General features: G+C 53.4%; 3 protein-coding genes and 2 pseudogenes across 3 annotated transcripts, besides 24 other annotated features; all 5 read left to right on the top strand.

Moving 5' to 3' along the window:
* Nucleotides 1–598: a sequence feature (heterozygous, Esmeraldo-like haplotype).
* Nucleotides 599–838: a sequence feature (areas merged during assembly that could not be assigned to a particular haplotype. This can correspond to areas where the two haplotypes were merged or to regions with more than two copies in the genome that were merged during assembly.).
* Nucleotides 839–2,052: a sequence feature (heterozygous, non-Esmeraldo-like haplotype).
* On the top strand, nt 1,031–2,164 carry Tc00.1047053511129.80 (UDP-Gal or UDP-GlcNAc-dependent glycosyltransferase, putative; the record flags this gene model as incomplete). Its single annotated transcript, XM_805585.1, has 1 exon — nt 1,031–2,164. The coding sequence occupies one exon, from the start codon at nt 1,031–1,033 to the stop codon at nt 2,162–2,164; it is 1,134 nt and encodes a 377-aa protein (XP_810678.1).
* Nucleotides 2,053–2,953: a sequence feature (areas merged during assembly that could not be assigned to a particular haplotype. This can correspond to areas where the two haplotypes were merged or to regions with more than two copies in the genome that were merged during assembly.).
* Nucleotides 2,936–5,663: a mobile genetic element.
* Nucleotides 2,954–3,044: a sequence feature (heterozygous, Esmeraldo-like haplotype).
* Nucleotides 3,045–5,211: a sequence feature (areas not merged during assembly with more than two copies in the genome that could not be assigned to a particular haplotype).
* Nucleotides 5,212–5,591: a sequence feature (heterozygous, non-Esmeraldo-like haplotype).
* Nucleotides 5,592–7,645: a sequence feature (areas merged during assembly that could not be assigned to a particular haplotype. This can correspond to areas where the two haplotypes were merged or to regions with more than two copies in the genome that were merged during assembly.).
* Nucleotides 5,603–5,667: a mobile genetic element.
* Nucleotides 5,654–5,675: a microsatellite.
* Nucleotides 6,273–6,295: a sequence feature (AT_rich).
* Nucleotides 6,681–7,107: a mobile genetic element.
* Nucleotides 7,302–7,322: a microsatellite.
* Tc00.1047053511129.60 (hypothetical protein, conserved) lies at nt 7,606–8,712 on the top strand (the record flags this gene model as incomplete). The annotated part of the gene is made up of 1 exon (XM_805584.1): nt 7,606–8,712. The coding sequence occupies one exon, from the start codon at nt 7,606–7,608 to the stop codon at nt 8,710–8,712; it is 1,107 nt and encodes a 368-aa protein (XP_810677.1).
* Nucleotides 7,646–7,747: a sequence feature (heterozygous, Esmeraldo-like haplotype).
* Nucleotides 7,748–20,293: part of a sequence feature (areas not merged during assembly with more than two copies in the genome that could not be assigned to a particular haplotype) that runs on past the window's edge.
* Nucleotides 8,708–8,740: a sequence feature (AT_rich).
* Nucleotides 9,121–9,149: a sequence feature (AT_rich).
* Nucleotides 9,284–9,325: a sequence feature (A-rich).
* Nucleotides 9,749–9,788: a microsatellite.
* Nucleotides 9,959–10,573, top strand: Tc00.1047053511129.54 (annotated as a pseudogene).
* On the top strand, nt 12,180–12,701 carry Tc00.1047053511129.47 (annotated as a pseudogene).
* Nucleotides 14,316–17,438, top strand: Tc00.1047053511129.40 (trans-sialidase, putative; the record flags this gene model as incomplete). Its single annotated transcript, XM_805583.1, has 1 exon — nt 14,316–17,438. One exon carries the CDS (start codon nt 14,316–14,318, stop codon nt 17,436–17,438), a length of 3,123 nt encoding a protein of 1,040 aa, XP_810676.1.
* Nucleotides 17,528–17,668: a sequence feature (A-rich).
* Nucleotides 18,013–18,075: a microsatellite.
* Nucleotides 18,755–18,957: a mobile genetic element.
* Nucleotides 18,976–20,293: part of a mobile genetic element that runs on past the window's edge.

The following is a 20,293-nucleotide window of genomic DNA, read 5'->3' as shown; positions in this document are numbered from 1 at the left end:
CGGTCGAATTTCCCCGTCCAGCATGCAGCTTTCAGCGCCACAGCAGTGACGGAGCGACCCGTCACCGCACGGCATGCCACGGGCATCGGCCGGGCTTCGTGAAAACTGGCCAACGTGAACCATGCGAAGAGACAGGTCTGCACCTGCTCTGCAGGCACCCATGAAAAAAACATGGTGTGGACGCCTGGGGGGTGAGGAGGCCGTGCCTCACCGAGAAGTTGGCGTGGTTTCTCTTTGAGGTGGAGCGGCTCTGCCCCCAACAGCGCCCCTGCGCGGCGAGAAGGCGCAAAAGCTCTCGCAGATGCGGTATAACGTCGACACTCGTGGCAGGTACATCCCCCTCTCTATAAATGACGAAAAGATAACTTGGCTCATTGATCTGCTATTTTGCTGATTCTCGGTGAAAACCGACTGCCGAGGTCTCGCGTTAGCCCGGGGCGGGTGCGTAACGTGGTTCTGCTTCACGCCGTCCGCTGCAGCGCCATCTCCGGGGACCGGGGCTCTTCCTCCCATCTCCACTCGGCGTGGCGGCGCTTGCTCTGGGATGGTGGCCGGCCGGCGGGTCGTTGGATTTATGTGAGAAAGGACGAGGAACAGAAAAAGAAAGGCGCTGGTTGCGGATCGTTGATCCACTGCGGCAGAGTGTGCGTGCTTGGGTGCGGAGGGGCCCGCAATGGCGGGAGGAGGCAGCGCAGCGTCCCACAGGCGCCGGACGAGCCCTTGCGGTGGGCCCCGCGCCTCCTGTGTGCTTGTGGTGCCGCCCAATTTGCTGGCGCGGCGGCCCTGCCCCCATCACTCACGGTCTCCCTGACGCCGCTCGCCCTTTTCCCCTCAGCCTCTCTTCCTCTCCCTCTCTCCGCCTTTGCTCGGCGGAGACGCGGTCGGTTGGCTGACGTGCCTCTGTTTACGTGCGTGGCACCGCGTAGCCGTGTTGTTTCTGCTTGTCGCCCGTGCTGTTTTTGTCTGCTGCCTGCTGCCCCCACACTCTCTTCTCCCTCTTTTTTCCTAGTCTCTCACACCGAAAGCGATCATGGCGAAGCCGAAACTGCCAACGGTGAAACGGAGGCTGAAGCGGGTTGCCGTGCTGCTGATTCTCTTCATTGCGGTCACGAATCTTCTGTACCTCAGGTTCGACATCGCTGCCGATGATGGCGCACCGGGACCCAACAACCCCCACCACTCGCAAGCCGACGCAGCGGACGACGCAGCACTTGCTTACATCCCACGCAGTGTTGTGGACACGTGGAGCCGGCGGGAGTACCTGGTTGTGCTGGGCATTCCCTCCACGGACGTTGAAGAGAGGCGAAAACGACGCAACCTGCAGCGAACGACGTGCTGGCGGTTCCCCGGGGTGGCGACGAGGGCGAACGACTTCACCGGAGCGATGCTCGTGCTGTACGTCCTTGGGCGGCACCCGTCGCACGGCTACGACTACTCTGCCGCGATGCTGGAGGAGGCGGCGCAGTGGAACGACGTGGTTGCGCTGCCAATGAACGAGGGCCGTTTGACGACTAACAAAACAGTTGGTTCCTACGGCTCTTGGGGTGCGGAAGCGGATGTCGGTATGACCCGCAAGACGTACATGTGGTTTGACCTTGCGGTCCGCTTGTTCCCTTCCGCGCGTTACATTACAAAGGGTGATGATGATATATTCCTCCGTGTGCCGCTATTCGTTGGTAACCTGCGCCTTCTGCCGCGCCGAGGGGTCTACATGGGGGTCCACATTGGTTTTCCTTCTATTCCCGATGAAGGTATACCAGGTTACACGTTTATGGTTGGCTGGTGCTACACCTTGTCGAGGGATGTGGCGGAGGCGTTGGCGTCGTGCAAGCCACTGCGGCGCCTGGCGTACCTGCCGTACAGCAAGGAACGTGATCACGAGTTTTTACTGCTCCAGTTTCATGGGGAAGATGTCATGGTCGGGTATGTTCTTGAGAAGGTGGTGAAATACAAGCCGTTGATATACGTCAAGGTGCTGCCCTGTCACTTTCTTGACGCCCGCAATGAGACAGGTCACTCGCAGGTGGTGCCGAGCATGATGTGCGCCCATCACGTACGGGAGGAGGACTACGCCGCTCTCATGGCGCGCTTCGGTAACGACACATCGCCTGTTGCCCGTGTGGAACGGATCTCGGAGGACACGATATACCCTATTTGTGATTGAAAAAAAGAAGGATTTTTTTTGTGTGTTTGTGTTTGTTCCTGTGCGTGTTAACTCCGGATGTATTGCTTGATTGTTTGCTGCATCCCGATTCGTGCCCTATGTACTCTGTGGCCGAACAACTTGGGATGTGTCATTGACCGCCCCGTGCCCCCGTGGGGCGTTCCACTCCCTGCCCTCGACCCGCGTGCGGGAGGCGGTGGTAGAGCCGGTGGGCGCCCGTTGCGTTGTGCTGCGAGTGTGCTCCTGCTGGGAGCATGTGGAGAGGATGTGCGTGTGTGGGTTGGGCCGTCAATGGAAGATGTATGTGAGTTTGTGTTCTTTTTATACATTTAATTCTGTTAATTGTGCATTTGGGAAATGGACAGATTCAACATTTTCTGTAGTTCTGTGTGTATGTGTTGCTTGTTTCGTCTTTTCCATGCCTGAGCCTTCACCTCGTGATGAGTGGTTGCGTTTTAGAGCCGCTGGAAATGTATTTTTGTCTGTGTGTGATGTTCTTGTGAACGGAGCGTCCCACGGTGCGACCGCTGTCAGTGCCGGTGGTGTGGCTCCCGGTGGGAGAGATTGCGTGCCGTGACGCTCCACCCGCCGCTGATGTGCCCAGTGGGCGGGGCAACGCCAATGGTACATGGCCCCTGCTTGTTGACGACGCAGCCTTTTTTTTTTCTGCTTTTTTTCTCCTGTAGCAGTGTGCAGAGGGTAGAGGCGGCGCAGCCGTGCGTGCGGCGTGGGCGGACGGGAAGCAGACGGCTGGTGAATCTTCTGGTGGGCGGCGGACTACGGCAGCCCCATCCATTCCACCACCTCCCATCAATACCCACAGGCGTCGCACCGCACCGCCGACGCTTCATCAGATCCTTCAAATCGCCCGACGCAATCGTCGGGAAGGGCAATGGAGCTTATCCGCCAACGACGCTCGACTGTGGTACGACGAAGCACCGACATCCCCGCTTTGGGCCACCCATATGAGGAGAGCGAACGAGGTGGCTCGAGAAATGTGTGCGCCTTCAGCGTGGTAGCAGAGAAGGCCCCTAGCGGGGCAATTCACAACCTTATGCCGCACGCACGAACAGCCGATCAACGAGGAGAGCTGCGCGCCCTTTTGGCGGCAATATTAGATGCGGCGCCATAGTCCAGAGTGCGGCACGCAAGGATGCTGCGGTCCGTGTTGCAAATGGATCGAACCCCGCTGGACATGGTGATTCTGGGGATACAAAAGATTGCGGCGCGATTGGAGAGGAAGCAGGCGCACCCCTTGAAAAAGGAATGGGTGGATGGATATATCCGCAGCCGGACTGACTGGAAGGAACGTGTTGTTTTTTCCGACCTGCGTGGATAACGGCGAGTTGTCGTTCCGAGATTGCAGCCTTAACTCCCAACAATTTCACGCTGGAGCCGGACGGGAGCATAATTTTGGATTGGTCCGTGGCGTCAAGGACGGCGAGGGCGGATCCCCGCCGAGCTTTGCGGTTCGTCAGGATACGAGGGCAGGACGCGTTCGACACTACAACGTTATGCAGGACACTTCGACGCAACGAAGGCTTACGAATCTTACGACTGCTCACGTGGAGCGATCTCTGGTTCCTTGGAATGCCACGGCGCACTCCACAAAACAGGGTGCGTTGAGGCACGCAGCTCAAATCGTGGAGACATGCAATTTTGACCCACACGTGATCTTGCAGTTGGCGATGCACGTTGACCCGTTCGACCTTCCCCAGAGCATAGTTTGATATTTGTGGAACTACACCACAATGCTGACCCAGGTGTCGTCGCTGGTCGCATTGATGTGAAGGGGGAACGGCGAAGGGCATGAACTCTGGTTGAAGGGAGAGAAGCGTTTTTCATGCTTTTTGTCATCATGCTGCTACAATAACGCAACGCGAGCCAAAGACGCGTCCGGCCACTCCACAAGATGCACGAACCATCCCGCCGCAGCAACAAGTCAACGTGCCCGTGTTGAATCTGGAGTGGATCCAGAGCCGGTTGCACCCGGCTACCCTGGAGAGACTCATGCAAGTATGGGGACTCGTCGGGCGGTCCCCTTTCCCTCTGCCCTCCTCCGGCAAGGCGCGCGAAAGCTCACGGAGGATTCTAGTCACTGACGCGCGATTGCTGAGGGAAGCGAGAATAATCGAGGACGCTTTTTCTGCAAGAACAGGCGGATGGATAATACCTTTTTCGGTTGTGGAGGAGAAAACCACCGGCTTGCAACGACGATGGATCGCGTGGCCACGCGACAAGAACAGAGACGACCCTTACGAGGCTCATGTTCCTCATTTACACATTTCCCATTATTTGCCGCCTGTGATGGCTGAGGCCGCTTCCTGCCTGGAATTAAAGGCATCCTTTTTTCAAGCCCCTTTACCGCGGGAGACTCGGCATCTCTTTCGATGCCGCGTGGAGGACGGCACGCTGGTGGTGCTGACACGGCCCCCAATGGGATACAAGGCCAGCTCACAAATTTCTCCAGGTTATTATTACTTCGGCAATTGCGGGGGTGACGACGGTGGTTCGCCCCCTCTGGGCTGCACCTCCATTGGTGCGTGTCGACGTTTGGATCGATAGTATACGCATCACGGGGTCGATAACCGATGTGACATTGTGGGAGGTCCAAGTACTTCGTAATGCGGTCGGCCGTCGCGCCACGATAGGGAGGACCGCGAATCGGGCGCCTCGCATTACACCTTCCTGGGGCTGCATTTTGTTCACACTCACCGTGCGGTATCCCTGAGTGACAAGTTTGTCCGGTCTGTGCGCCATGTCAGCGCCCAATTCTTTAATCGTCGCGGAAATAGAGGTTGTGGCGTCACGCTTTTTGTATGCGGCTGCCATTTTTTGGGCACGTGTTTATGTGTCTACCGCTTTCTCATCAAGGCAGTGCGACGAAGATTATCCGCACTTGACCGGGGGATTGTGCTGGAGACATCTCCGACGAAAATTCCGCCGGCAGCGGTTGGTTTGGGCGAGGGATTGCGACACATCATCGAGGATATAACCGTAAGCGAATCATTGAGTCCACCGAAAAGGCGTCGGCCGCCATCATCAGGGACGCGTCGCTCCATGGATGGGGAGCCGTCTTCATTCCAGATTCAAGCAATGTTAAAATTGCCGGAGGAAAGTGGGGGAAGATGCCTTTTCGCATCATGCAGGTCGAGGCGCGCGGAATGCTTGGCCCTATTGGCTTTTTCCGCCATCCTGCCACGCACCATCGACGTTTGGATGAGCAATACTTTGCTGCAAGGAGCTGCGAATAAGGGCGGCTCAAAACCACACGCCATGACGTGGGAGCTGCAAAGGATATATGAGTTTTTGGACTCTCGCGGAATAAAGGCATCCTTTGCATACGTACGGTCTGCGGAAAACCCCGCAGACGGCATATCACGCGGTCGTGTTTTTACACCTGAGGACATAGCGAAGGGGTGGAACTTGCGAAGGGGAGCGGCGGGGTCTTGTGGCCGGAGGATCCCAAGGTTTTCCACTTCTCAAGCAATATATATATATATATATATATCCCATTCGAACAGAGTGAACCGGCCACGATTGCGGTTATCGGATGATATGCGCTTACTTGGCGGTAAACTTTGAGGATGTAGTGAACCCGCTCTTATTCCATTCATCCCCCTTCATTCCCGCCCTGCTTGGTTTCTACTATTGAAAAACACCAGATCCGGCCAGCCGCCCAGGTGAACATTCCCTCATGGAATTGCTGTTGGCGCGGCGCGGACAGCATCGACCAGCGCCCGGACCAGCCGCGTATTACTGGGGCACATCGCGGCACCATGGGGTTTTGGTGGCACGTGTTGCACTACTCCACTCTTCGCTCCTGAAAAGCGGACAATGATTATGTTTGTTTTCTTGTGCTCGCGATGCGTGGCTTAACGGACATTTGTGCTGGAGGACTGAATTTCTGCGCGCCTGCGTGGTGGCGAGGTGGTCTGGAGGGAGGAGACGAGACCCAGCACCGCATGCACCCACGTGCGTCTTCTGATGCGGGCAGGCGATGGGAAGTCGCCGTGACCCAACGGGTGCGGGGGTGTCCGTGGCTGCTGTGCTGAGGGCGGGGACGAGCGCCCTCGCCGCGGCGTTCCATACGAATGGGCCTCTCCTGTATTTTATTATTATTTATTTTTTGCTGCAGGGGAATGGCTGGGTCCTAAGGGTGGGCGGCGAAACCGCTCAGCCGTTTCCTCTTTGCTCGGCCTATTGGTGTGGAGGCCTGCCCGACGCGATCCTCCTCGCCCCACGCGGGAGGCGAGCGAAAGACGCACTCGGCACCTCCTTTTTGTCAGTCATGAATGATCGTGGGAGCGCGGAGTAACGCCGGACTCGCCGTGGGCCACGGTATGCATCTGTCGCGGCCATGGCAACAGCATGGCGAGGGTGCGAGGTGTTTACATCTTTTTTATTATCTTTTGTTGGTGGAAATTGCGTCGCAGACTATTTTTTCTTTTATCTCCTGTGCATTCTCTTCACTCCGTGTGCGTGCCACTGCGTAGATGGGGTGCTGGTATTTTTTAGGAGCTTGTGAGAAGAATGTTAGCGAGAGGGCTGGCTAACTTCATTAATTTATATCCTGATAAAAAGAATACACTTCTTTACGGCACTTTTCTATCGTATGAATTTTAGAAAGGCCACGACTTTGGGGTACCGATAGCGGCTAGATAATTTTTGGTTCTTATTTTTTACCTTCTCTCTCACCCCCTTTTGATTCCCACCTTGCGGCGGGGTCTTGTGGTTGGAGGAGCCCAAATTCTTCCGCCTCGTAGGTAATAAATGTCCCCAATCCGAATACACTGCACCGAGGCACGAGAGTGGCTATTCGAATATATATATATGTGGTGGAAAATTTAATGATTTGACGGACCTACAGGTTTTTTCATTCACCCCTCTTCTTTTCCGTTTGTTTGATTTCTAATAACTTTAGGATACGGCCAGCAGCCCAGGTGGATATTCTTTTTTTATTCATTTATATTGTCGGTGTTCGATGTACTCGCACCTTTGTTTTTTCTCAAGTTATTCCGTGTGCGGGGTCGTGCTGCGCTTGTTTCCTTTTGCACATGCGCCGTTACGATGGGTTATCGGTGCGGACGGTGTTGGCCACTGCGGGCCCGTGTGTTGGACTCATGAGGATCCCTTTTTGTTGTTGTTGTTGTTGTTGGGGGCATTGAATTATTGCGTTTTTTTTTACGTGCACAGTAATTACCCCTCGTATGCATATGTGAATCTTTGAGGGCCGGGGCCATTCCCCTTTTGCAAGGCCACAGAGATTTTTTCTTGCATGTCATTCTGCCCGACCCTCTCAAGACGTTTGATCGTTTGACAGGGTGTTTCCGCACCCCTAAAGCACTCTTTTTGCACCGTTGTGGCGTCTCTCCCTTTATTTTGTCTCTGCCACGCGAAAATAGAGGACTCACACGCTCTCCCACACGACGAGTAATATTATGGAAGTTGAGTTCTTGGGCATGCGAACGCGCTCCGCGACAAGGAACGCAGTCCGGTGGATGGTGTTGTTCCTCCTGCTGCAGTACCTGGGCAGCCATCCCTCCTTTACTGCTGCAGGAAGCGTGGAGGAAGGACACGTGGCTATTGAAATTGTGAGGTATTTCCACTACGCCAATCCGATTTTTTTTGAAAATTATGCCGGTGACGTCAGTTATTTTAGCTCTGATGACGCCTGTCATTTGGGTGGAGGCGTCCTTTCTGCGGATCAAACACCTGCTGCACATGTGGCCATCGCGGGTGAGTTGAGAAAGACCGCAGTCCCTAATTACGACACAAGCCATGTGTACCTGGGTGGAGACGCCGACCACGAAGCGACCCCAACAACAGATCCCAAAAAAAGGTGTGGACGAGGTTTGAAGTGGGCAACGTTAAACTGCATCTTCAAGTGGAATAAAGGTGCGTTTGCCGACTCCTCGGCTGATGGTCTTGGTGTTGCTTTTTTCAGGGGCACACTGTATACGCTTGTTGGCGTGGGGCCAATGAACGGGTACAAGGCTTATTGGCCCTATCAGTACCCTTATCACGGCAAGACGTTCTTAATGCTTCGTCTGAAAACGACTGACAACAATGGGAACGCAACGTGGTATGATTGGTATCCTGCGCCTAAAGACCACACCGACACGCCTTACCGTTCATTTGGCGTCGTCTGTGAGGCTCAAAAAGGGTACGTCGTCAGCACTACGACACTTCCACCGGCTGTAGTGGTTCCGTGGTTGCAGAAGAATTGGTATGTTGTCTTGATGGCAGTATTGCTGCCGGTTATTGCTGCCGTTGCGCTAATCACCGTCTGCTTCTACCGTTGCCGCGGTGTTGAAGATGAATCGAAGTGGGTGGTGCACATGGTATTGCGGGAGGTGAAACGTGAGCCCTTGTATGCAATTGACGGGAATGATGGAATCTACAACAATAACGGCCAGATGCTGCGTAGTTTAACGTTGGGTGATGAGGTGGTCATGACTGTTCCTTCTGGATACGAAAGCTTTGAGGTCCCTACGGTGATAAAGAACCAAGGAAGCACCGTGTACGATGACGGAGATGTGGTTTAATTATTATTTTTTTATTAATTATTATTTACGTCTCTCTGCCGCCTTACATGTGTATTCACGTGTCTCTTGCAGTTCCTGCCTGTTTGTCCACGATTTTTAAATTAAAAAAGAAGAGATGTGGGTAATGCAGCGACTGTGGGAGAAAGGAAGCATCATGCGGAAAGAGCGGATCAAAAGGCATGATTTGGCTCCACCATTCTTTATTTTTGTTTGTTTGTTTCTCCCTCTCAGTTTAAGACTGCGCGCGTGTAGGCGGTGTGCCCTTTTTCCCACCAGCATCTTCTCTTTTCCCTATTTACACTGGCGGCAACACGGCTGTGGGAACAAACGGAAGGAAAGGGGAGAAAAGTGTCATTGTGAAATTGAATATCAATTTGTTAAAACTGCGCCATTAGAATGGGGAAAAACATTTTTTTTTTTTTTTACAATTTTTTTTACTTCGAAAAATGTGGGAAGAATGTGCGTCACGATGAGGCTGGGCAGATGATAAAGTGCATTAATTAACTGCCCCGTTTCCTTGACGATTGTTGGATTGTTATTTTGTTAGAGGGTGTGCTGAATTTGTTGCGGTTTTTTTTTTGTTTGTTTGTGTTTTATTTTATTTTTTTTCATTCACCGTTCTCGCCTCTGCCGCTCTTAACGCGGAGGTGTCTGACGGATGTGAAGCCCCCCAAATACTGCCGCTTCGTCATTTCACAACGAGTCCGTTTAGTACAACACGTGAATTATGTATTTATTTTGGTTTTTGGTTTTTGACTTGTGTATGGGTGTTGGATCCGCTCTCTCTGAAGTGTGGGGGGATGCCGGGTGGTGCAGTAAGCCAAACTGTCACCTTCCATCGTTTTTTTTTTTTTTTTTGTGATATTTCTTTGAATATTTAACGGGGCCTCATCCAGGCACGGATGACCATTTTTTGTTGTTGTTGTTGTTAATGTTTCTGCATGTGGTCTATGATCATCTTTAGGGGAAGGGTGTGTTTTATGGGACGAGGTGGGGCTTCGTCTTTGCTTTTGGTGTGGAACGGTTGGCGACTCTAATATGCGCATGTATGTATATATATATATGTGTGCGTGTATTGTCCTTTCTTTTTCCTTCTTTTTTTGGGGGGGGTTTGAGGTGGGGCATTTTCTTTACTTCTTCTATGTGAGCTGTTTTCCCTGCTGCATGATCTGCCTTGACGTGGAGGGGAGTTGCGGCGTGCTGTTGGACCCTCCACTTCCTCCAAAGAAAATATATATACATATATATGCGCATAAAATACAGGCGCGTATTCTGTGCGGCGGAACTGTCTGTGGATGCATACAGGCGACAAGGGAGGCTGCGTCTCTATCGTGCCCTTCTTAAAAGGGGAAACCGCTTTCCATGACGCTCCTGGCGGGGAATAGTGGCGGAGCAAGTTCGAGGTGCCTTTCGACATCTTCGTAATGATTCAATAACGACGAGGGAGGTGGATCACAAGCTTCTTTTGGTGTGAGAACTGGCTGCCGCTATTCAGACCTACGCCGAGAACATTTACTGGTTGCATTCCCGAGATGAGGTTTCGAGGAGAATGATGCATCATTCCATTGAGCAGCATTGTCAGCGTATTGGGGAGATGGAGCGGTGTAATGCCGTGGGAAATGCGGCAATAGAAACGCCAGTGGTGACCGAATTCAAGTCATCGGTGTACCATGTGCATCCGGACTGTCACGGGAGGATTGGACAGAAGCCGTTGACGCACTGCCGTGGAATTTGGAGAGCGCGTGGACAATATGGATCCGATGTTGGCGGTCCCCGACAGAAGTTTTGTGCCCGTCGCTACAAGGCCTTATTCCCACAGGGTTGGGAATTGCACCAGCCTCTGCGTGCGAGTGTGTGTTGACCCTTTTTTGCCGCGTTATTAGGACTTGGGGTGCTGTTGTTGTCTTCTTTGCCTTCCTGCTTGCGTATGTGTGGATTGCCTGGCGAATACGCGCCGCTGTTGTAGCGGAGGGGAATGACAGCGGGATTTGGCCTGAGAGGGGCCCTGGTGCGTCTTTTTTGTGGCGAGCGGGACGGCGATGAGCTTCACGACGCGGAGGTGTTCGACGCCGTTGCTGGCTCCGCAGTTGTTGCCGTTGTGCCGCTGTTGTATACACCTTTGCGGGCGTTGGCAGGGAGGCGCAGGTGTATTGATTGTGCGGACAGCCCAGTCGTTCTCAGATATTTCTGCGGACGCCAGGGCCGTTGTTGTTGGTGTGGAGTCGACCTGCTCGCCGTTCCTCCCGACTTCACGGTCAGTTTTGTCTGTATGGATTATTATCGACGCAGAGCGAGCCGCAGATGTGGAATTCGCAAAATTATTTCTCATGGAAGTGGTGTGTGCGTGCGTGGATGGGGTCTTCCGGGGTCTTATGCGGACACGCTGTAGGCGCCGCATGTTTCGCGTGTGTGTTTTTCTTGCGCGCACCGCAGTTGGAGCGGATGCTGTTGTTCGTCTGGCGAGCAGTGAGGGTACTGGTTGCTGTGGTGTTTCTACCGTTGCCGTCGAAGTGGCGGTGAGTCTGTCGGCTCCCAGCCTGTTTCGCCTGCGTCATGGTGCATTGCTGCGGAGGGAGCGTCGACTCCATGACGCCGCGTCTCGCTATCTAGGCCCGGGTGTTTACTCGGACAGCCGTTGGAGGTCCTCTGAAGTGGCAGACTGCGTTTGGCGTGCGATGGCACCAAAGGGTTTTGCCACAATGTGGTGTTGTTGTGTGACGGGTGTGCGTCGACCAAATTGCTCTGGGCCAAGGAACGGGCCCGCAGAGTATTTTTTGTTTGGTGATTTGGTAAGAAGCAGGCGTCATGTGAGGTCCACACTATTCGGGGGAAATAAATGCTGCGGATACCGAAGGGAAACCGGAGCATGAACCCTCCTGCATGATGTCTTTGCTGCGTCCTCTGGCTGGCTTTGTGATGCGCACGGGCGAACCATCCATTGTGGTCTTTGCCGTGGCTTCATCTGCCGGTGGCCCGCAGTATTCGGCGTTGTGTTACACCGAGACGACGCTGATGTTATTGGGCCTACTGTTTTTTCTCTTTTCTCTCCCGTTGGGCCGCGGATCTCTTACTGCGGCAACGTCATGAACGTTGTGCAGCCATGGTTTGAGCGGTTTGCTTATATAAAACCGCCCTCTTGGTGTGCACCTTTCCCCTATGTATATATCTGTGCGTTTTTTTGCATACAAGGAGGGGGGCAAGAGGGGTGGGAGGAGGCAAAGGAAGAGAGAGGGATTCCCGACGCGCATGGATGCGCTGAATCCGAATTCTTGGGAATCCGAGGGGAGATGGGGACCGGACCTAAGCGTGCAGTGCGGAGTTGGATGCATTTGTATGTGGCCGGGGAGGAGGCCGCGGGGGCGCCTAAATGAGGAAGGAGAGAATTGAAGGAATCTAAAAAGAGGTGTGGTGGCGTCGAAGGGGTTGCGGTGACTCTGGTGTCTGTGTTCCTGTGCGTGTTCCACATCATGCCCTTTTTTCTTCGACTCATCTCTCAGCCAGGATGCGGCCACAGCACGGGAGTCGCTCACATGGACCACGCGTTTCCCGGGAACCATTTCAAGGCAGCACTTTTCCTCGACCATGAGTTTGGGGACATCGAGGCAGCCACACGGCTTGGCGACAAGCAGAAGCTTCTTTTCTACGCTCTGCGGCGGCAGGCCGAGCATGGTCCATGCACGGGCGCGGCGCCGTCCATATGGTGGACGCGTAAGCGCATGAAGTGCGATGCATGGAAGCAACTGGGCGACATTTCTGTATATGAGGCGATGGTAGATTTTGTGAGGTCACTTGGGGGTGTTTAGGGTGAAGTCAACTGGGTGGAGAATTGCAAAGCTTTGGAGAACAACATCTTACATGCGGCGGACAAGTGGCAGCACACATGCCCCAGGAGAGAAGGACGCGTGGTACGATGATGTGCGTGCCCACCGGGAGCCCGCCGTGGAGACTGCAAGACATTTGGCATCGCAGGTCGTTCGGTTGCGACGTGAGGCGCATAAACCGCGATTGTCGACGGCTGAAAAACAAACGAGGGAATGTGTTGCTTTGCGTCTGGCGCTCCCCACCCATCAAAGCACCAACGGGCAACGCGGGCTTTCCTCAGAAGGCAGCGCCGACGCCGCGAGGGAGACCCGTCGCAAGGAGGAGTGGTAGCCTGTTGCCGTCGCCACCGTTCTCCTGTCCGCCCACGAAATTGGCGGAGGTGGCGTTGGGAAGCCCTCGACTGCCTTCCCCATCCCCCCGGGAGGCGGGGAATGGGCTGGGCGGGATGGCTCGGTCGTTCCGAGCGAGCGAGAGGGAGAGGGGAGGAGAATGAAACGCCCCTTTGCGGAGTGCATGGCCGTGATTGGGGCGTCGCTGTTCGCGTTTCTTTTGTTTCTTTTTGCATTAATTGACGCTGCCCTGCTCCTTGTGCCCCCGTTTGGGCAAATGTGTCTTTGGCCCGGACCGAGCGTGCCTTGAATGGTGCCCATGGGCTTTTTGGATGCGCTCTTTTATGGTGTTCCCTCTCTTTCGCCCCTCTCCCACGACTATTTCCCCCTCAGACTCATTTGCGTTTCTTTTTTTTTTTTCGCGTCCAGTTGTGTTCGTACATTGGCCCGATGGCGGGTGCACTGTAACGTCACGCCGACGTCAACGTCCACAAGGAACCACGAAAATATGAAGCGCGTGGTTGGCGTCTTTGCGGAGGGTGTGCCTGCAGGAGCTTCTGACCCGACGAGTGTGGGGCGCGTTGATTGTGGGAAAGCGGTGGTTCCGTTCCCATGTTTCGCCGAAACAATTTTGCTTCATGCGCCTTCTTTGTTTGGGCGGCGCAAAGCCCGCACGATGCTGATTGGAGTCAACGGAATGCGTTCCGCTGGCGGGGGTGGGGCCCCACCATCTCTCGGGGGGACGGATTTAACGCCGAAGAATGAAATTTGACGGCCGACGAGATGAAGAAGCCTGCGCTTCACGCAATAGAAAAGGTTCCGTGGGGACCCGAGCGCACCACGTGGAGATGCTTTTTTTTCCTCTCCCAGTTTGCCCACACAATGGCATGAACCCTTCTCCCGTGTCCGCTGATACAATTACTAAATAAGTGACAAGCCGCATGCATTATAAAATTTTGTCGCAGAAACCAAAGAGACAGTGATACCAAGGCGACTCGCCCACTCACGGCCTCCTCGGGATCGCCGAACCACACCGACAGCATGCAGCTCACGAAACGCACAACATTGTTGTTGTGCACGGTGTTATTCTATTTTTACGTTTGCGTGGGGTTTCCTATTGAATGCCGCCCTTTTGGTTAAAAGAAATACGCGACCGCCCGTCGCCACCAATTTCGGTGCGAAAAGTCGGACACGATGCATGAATTCCTATTTTCTGTGTGTGGGCGATGTTCCTCCGTGCTGTCCCTTCCGGATTGTCTTTTGTCCCGCTCTCTGCGTGGGTGCGTCACTCTGCTCTCCACCGAAGTGTCTGATGTATTGCCGCTGTTGCTGTCTCCTCCACTTCTTGAACACACACGTAGAAGGAAAACAAGCGCGAATTGCTACTGTGAAATTCGAAGGCACTGAAAGTAACAACAACAGCACACACACCGCCCACACACACATATTTATATGCTCTCACGTGTTGCTGCAGTCAAGGCACCCTACAAACACAGCCGTCGCCACGTGAGCGGATTCAGCGGAAGGAGGAGGGAAGGAAGAGAGAGTGAGCAGCAGAGGCCCGACATGTCCCGTCATGTGTTTACTTCTGCGGTGCTGCTCCTCGTCGTCGTGATGATGTCCTGCAGCAGTGAAGCCACCTACGGCAAGGAGGGCAATTCAAGGAATGGAATCATCTTTGAAGGAGGGAATTCCTTTAGTGATGAAGAGAACAAATTGTTGGTACAGGCGTTTCACTCTTTCCGTGCACCCTCTCTTGTTTACGTCAATGGTGTCGTTGTGGCCACCGTTGAAGCGCATTACACAAACTCCACGGATCAAAAATCGTGTGTAAGTCTTGCTGCAAAGTCGATGGAAAGCGATGGAGGGGAGTGGACAAATGGAACCGCCATCGTGTTTGATCATTACGACGTGAAAATTGACCGCCTGTTGAGCCCAACTGCCATTGTGGATGAAAGGGATAGTGAAACAAATGCTCTTGTCGGGGGTTATGGCACGTCAACGACTCCATTGACGGAGGTGACTGGTGATGGATATTGGAGGCCCAGGATGGCGGACGGTGTTGTTCCGCATGGCACAGACGATGAGGAAAAGAAGGAGTTTAAGTGGCAAAGTCGAAGCACGTCAGGAGTTCCTTATGACTTTTGGGAGGATAACAGCACCAACCGCGACCGCTTCAAACAATTTCTGGGTGGTGGTGGCGCAGGCATTAGGATGGAGGACGATGGTCGCTACGTGCTGCCTATTCAAGCCTTGAAAAATAATGAAAAGGCCGTTTCGTTGGTTATCCTAGCCAAAGGTTTTACTTATGGTTGGGAGTTTTCAAATGATACGAGCCATGAGGGATGCACCCAGCCTGCGGTTCTTGAATGGAAGGAAAAAGAGCTTATCATGATGACGTCGTGTGATGACGGCAGCCGCAGGGTTTACCGGTCAAGCACCATGGGGAATTTGTGGTATGAGGAATACGACACTCTTTCACGCGTGTGGGGCAACTCGCTGAAACGCACAGGGCACGGCGTGCAGGGTGGCTTCGTCAGCGCGACGATCAATGGACAGAAAGTCATTCTCGTCAGTCGGCCGGTATATTCTGAGAATCATAAAAAAGAAACGGGCCGACTTCACTTGTGGATGACGGACATGCAGCGAATTTATGATGTTGGACTGATATCCGCTGAGAATGAGGACGTCGCCGCCAGCACTCTGCTGTACGCCACGGTCGAAGTGCCGTCATTGGAAGGGGGAGAAAAGAAGGAAGAGAAGAAACTGTACTGCTTGTACGAGGTCGCTGCTGCAGAGGACGGTAAGTACAACATTGCTTTTGTGGACCTGACGGAGAAGTTGGAGGACATGAAGAAGGTGTTGGCTGCATGGAAGGAGAAGGACGCGCAAATTGCGAAGGAGTACCGCTGCGGGAATGAAAAGAATAATTGGCTCAGTGGCTGTGGTGAAGCCCTCAATAAAGGGCTGGTTGGCCTCTTATCGAGCAAGTCAACTGACAGCACGTGGGCAGACGAGTACCTCTGCGTGAATGCAACCGTTCACGGGGAAGTGGAAAGTACTTCTGATGGTGGATTGACGTTCAAAGGACCCGGAGCGTGGGCGAAGTGGCCTGTTGGCGACATGGGGCAGACTGTACCGTACCACTTTGCGAACTCTAAGTTTACTCTTGTGGCGACGGTGTCCATCGATAAGGCTCCGGAGAAAGACAGCAGCCCCATCCCTTTGATGGGTGTGAGGATGAACGATGCACAAGGCACGGTGCTTTTTGGTCTGTCGTACACCCACGACAAAGAGTGGAGGATAATCTTCAACGGCAGTCTTTTGACGCTGCCGGCGCATGGTGAGAATGCCGGATGGGAAGCAAACAAGGAATATCATGTGGTACTGCAAATGGATTATAATGATGGGCTGTTTGTGTACGTGAATGGAAAGAGGATATACGACCGCGAATTTGATTATGAAGTTGAAGATTACGAGGATTATGAGAGCTTTTCTCGCAAGTTACAAAAACTGTTGAGCTCCCACAGCATCTCGCACTTTTACATTGGTGGGGACGGCAAAAGCAGCTCGGACAGCATTCAAGTGACGGTGAGCAACGTCCTGCTGTACAACCGCTTATTGCAAGATGATGAGCTCAACCCACCAATGAAGACGAACGCGGCCGCTGCTCCAGAGGCGGAGGTGTCGGCCCCGGAAGGTGCGCCTCAAAACAGTCATTTGAGTCAACCCTCTGAAAAAGACACCACACCATCACCACAAAAACAAGGATTATCGCCGGAAAAATCAAAAAATGAAAAGCATTCAGCAGGTTCCGGGCAGACAACTTCTACTGATTTCGCTGGCTTGTACACCTCAGCCGCCGAGGGGGAAGTGGAAGAAGTGGCAGCCAGCAGCGCTGGCTCGGCGTCTTCATTGACTCCAACAGCGGGAGAAGGCAGTCCTCAAAAAGCACTTGAAACCGATGTGCCTGCCACTGAGGATCAGTTTGAAAGTGAACAGGTGCACTCTTCTCTCAGCGTAGTTCAACCGATGACGGAGCAGACGGACGAGGCGGTTGACGCCACTCCGCAGAGGAAAACCACTGAAGATCGGCCGCAGCACAGCACTCTATCTGATGCTTCAGAGAACATGGAAGAGTCGTCGTCCCATTCCGCCCCGCTCACCAGCGACGAACAAAACTTTGGCCCTGAAGGGAGGAAGGACGCACATCCCCACACTGCCGTGAGTGCGAGCAGCGGACCCGACTCATCCCACAGCACTGAGGTGGCGCCCGTGGACGGTGCCACAGCTGCCCATGAGCCCAGCACTGACCCGGAAACTGCTCAAGGCCATGATGAATTGTTGGATGGCGATGATGCCGCACCGGGTAATACAAGCACAACGCCTGGGGAGACCAAGATCCCATCGGAGTCCAACGCAACATCGCACTTGGACCATGACGTTTTGCTTGAGCACGGGCAGTTCGACTTGTCGGCCATGGCTCTAATTGGTGACAGCACCGTGCACGGGTGTGTGTCTCGGGTGTTTTTGCTGCTGCTTCTGGGGCTCTGGGGCACCGCGGCTCTCTGCTGAGGTGTGAGGGAGGAGTGGAATGGCGGCTTTTCGTGGAACAACAACTGTGCAGCTCCCCAGCATCACTCACTCAACTTTGTCAGGGATACTTTCTTTTTCTTCTTCTTTTATGCCTGTTTTTTTTTTTTTTTTTGTTGTTGTTGTTTTTTTTTTTTTTTTTTTTTTTTACTTTTTTTCTCTTTTATGGTTTTTTTCTGTTTTTTTTCTGTTTTTTTTTTTTTTTTTTTTTTGCTGGTGCTCTGTTGAAATAATCAGCATTCCTATTTGTGTGTTTTCCCCCAAACGGTCGCCTGCTAAACACCGTCACGAGTGACGTGTTTCTCCCTCTTTTGTTTGCTTTTTTGCCCACACGCGGTGCCGGCCTCATTGCTGTGCGTCCCACGGATTGCACGAAAGGAGGAGTGGAAGAGCAGGCCGGATGCCGCATGGAATGTGAGGGATGTTGTGTGGGCTGGTGGAAGAATGCGATTTCTCTTCTTTTCTCTTTCTGTGTGCGGGCAGTATGTATGAACTCAAGAACACGGCTGTATTGTGCTGCGTGGCACATGAAATGACATATCTGCCGAATCGATTGTTTTTTGTTTTTTGTTTTTTGTTTTTTTTTCTTTTTTGCTTTAAAAATTTTTTTCTTTTTTTTCGGTAAATCACTACAGTCTCTTTTCCGTCTGTGCCGTGTCCACTGCCGCTGTGTGTCTCCGTGTCCCTTTTATTGTCCCTCTGCTGGCATGCCTCCATTCTTTTCTTTCTTTCCTGCTATAGGCACCGATGGTCCGCGACGACGATTGTTTGTGCACCCCTTTACGTTGGCACGAGGGTGACTGGGCGCCGACCTGCTGAGTGCACTCGGGGGGAGCGGATGGTGTGCGCCGTGCCTCAATTGTGAGTGTGGAACACTAATCCGCCACGACCCGCTGTGGGGCGGAGGGAAGTGAGGGACCGCGCCGTGGACTTGGATGCGCCCCGTCCCTCTCGTTGCGGCCGTGTGTGTGTGTGTTCTGGATGCCCAAACCCATTTGCCCCGCAAATGCGGCAACAGAAGGATGTGTTTACGTGAAGGCGCCAATGCCATGTGAAGCAAACCGTGTCTGTGGCACTCACGCAAACAGGAAAGCGAACGGGAGGAATATTCGTCTGGGCTGCTGGCCGGAAACCAAACTTTCCCATACAAATAAAATACGACGGGAAGGAAGAATGATTAAATGGAGAGGCAGTGGGTTCGCCGAATCCCCGTTGTTTGCTCCGCATATGTATATATTTATAGGTTCCGGTGGCCCCACTCTCGTGACACGCTGAACGCTCTATTCGGATTGGATGCATATATATTTGTATCTTACGAAGTGGCGGACTTTGGGCTCTTCCAGCCACAAAAACCCTGCCGCAAGGGTGGGAATCAAGAGAGGGGGCGGGTGGTACGGCAAAAACAAAAATAGAAACATTTGTCTTGGTGTTATCAGTTCTTTGGTTGCTTCCATCGTGGTCTTCTAAAGGAATTCATACGATAGAAAGGAATAGTACAGAAACATGCCTTTGTTTCATTGGGAGCTTGCGAAGAGGATGTTCATGAGGTAGGCCGGCGTCCCTAATGTATATGTATCCTGGTAAAACGGAGGTGTTTCTTCGCAATTCTTTGCTATGTTATGAATTTTGTCTGACTGCGATTGAGGGAATCAGGGAACTGTTAGCGTCCAGACGATTTGTAATTATTTTAGTTTTCACAGCCACTCGGGATCCCTGCAAGCTGATTTAAAGAAATGACAGTGTTTCCTTTTACACGGCGACGGGGAGGAGCGACATTGGTGCCCGCATGTTGGACTTGGCACGCCAGCATTGCGATGTCCGGGTGCAGCTCACCTTTATTGGTGGACCCGAGCCGTTGGATGCGGTGGTAACCGTCGATGCAACAGTGACAGGCTTACGCTTGGTTTCAGGAAACATCGCCATGCGCTGGGAGGATACGAAGTATTGCGGTACGTATTGCGAGTCTCCGGACGCCTCAAGTACCAAATTTCGAGGCGCAAATGCTCCTGCCCATCGTGTGTGTGCTGCCCAGGAGTTGGGGGTCCAGCAGGGGCTGATCGTTGCTGAATGGGCAGAGGTTGAGCACCGATGACGCCAACGCCGTCGCGGACGTTCCGGATCGGAGTGCTCAGCTTTACTCTCAGGTGGAAGAGGCGCATAATTACTTGTCGGCACGCGGATCTCACATTGCGGTGGCCGGCGATCTTCTTGCGGGATGCGGAGACGCCGTTTCAACGCGAGGCGCCCACCTCTCGGAGAGGGCCGCCAGATGAACCCCCACTCAGGCATGCACGACGATTGCGGAGATACGCAGCCAAATCAACCGCATCGTATGATGGCTGGAGAAGTGCCAGCATCCACGTTTCCTCAACGCAATCTCACGGGAAGGAGACGGCGGGTCAACACACATAAGTCTCAGGGCAATGTGGGGAGACCACATCTTCCTCACTCGATGCCTTTGCCCTCCTGCAACTCACTCTTGGAAGATGATTCCGGTCCAGAGGATCAGGTACTGCATTTCCTTGCATTCGGGGTCACCACTTTCGCCCCGTGGATATGAAATGAGGGCATCTCCGGAGTCCTCGTCGACCTCCGAAGCGAATACGGTTATTATTGGCACTAAGTGAAGTCTCGGGTTCAACTTGTCTTCGACGGTTTGGTGTTGTGCAGGCGCGCACTGGAGATAGATCGGGATCCCACCGATCAGCTCATGGATTTTGGCAGGACCCTACTGCGGAACTTCCGGATGCAGATCATGATGGCATCCGATCCCGGCATCCCGCTCTCCCAACTTCGCGACCGCCTTCACATGGCTGTTCATGTGGCTGACACCTTCG

Source organism: Trypanosoma cruzi, genomic scaffold, assembly GCF_000209065.1.
Source record: "Trypanosoma cruzi strain CL Brener 1047053517057 genomic scaffold, whole genome shotgun sequence".
NCBI lineage: Eukaryota > Euglenozoa > Kinetoplastea > Trypanosomatida > Trypanosomatidae > Trypanosoma > Trypanosoma cruzi.
This window is presented reverse-complemented; position numbering and strand designations above follow the sequence as displayed.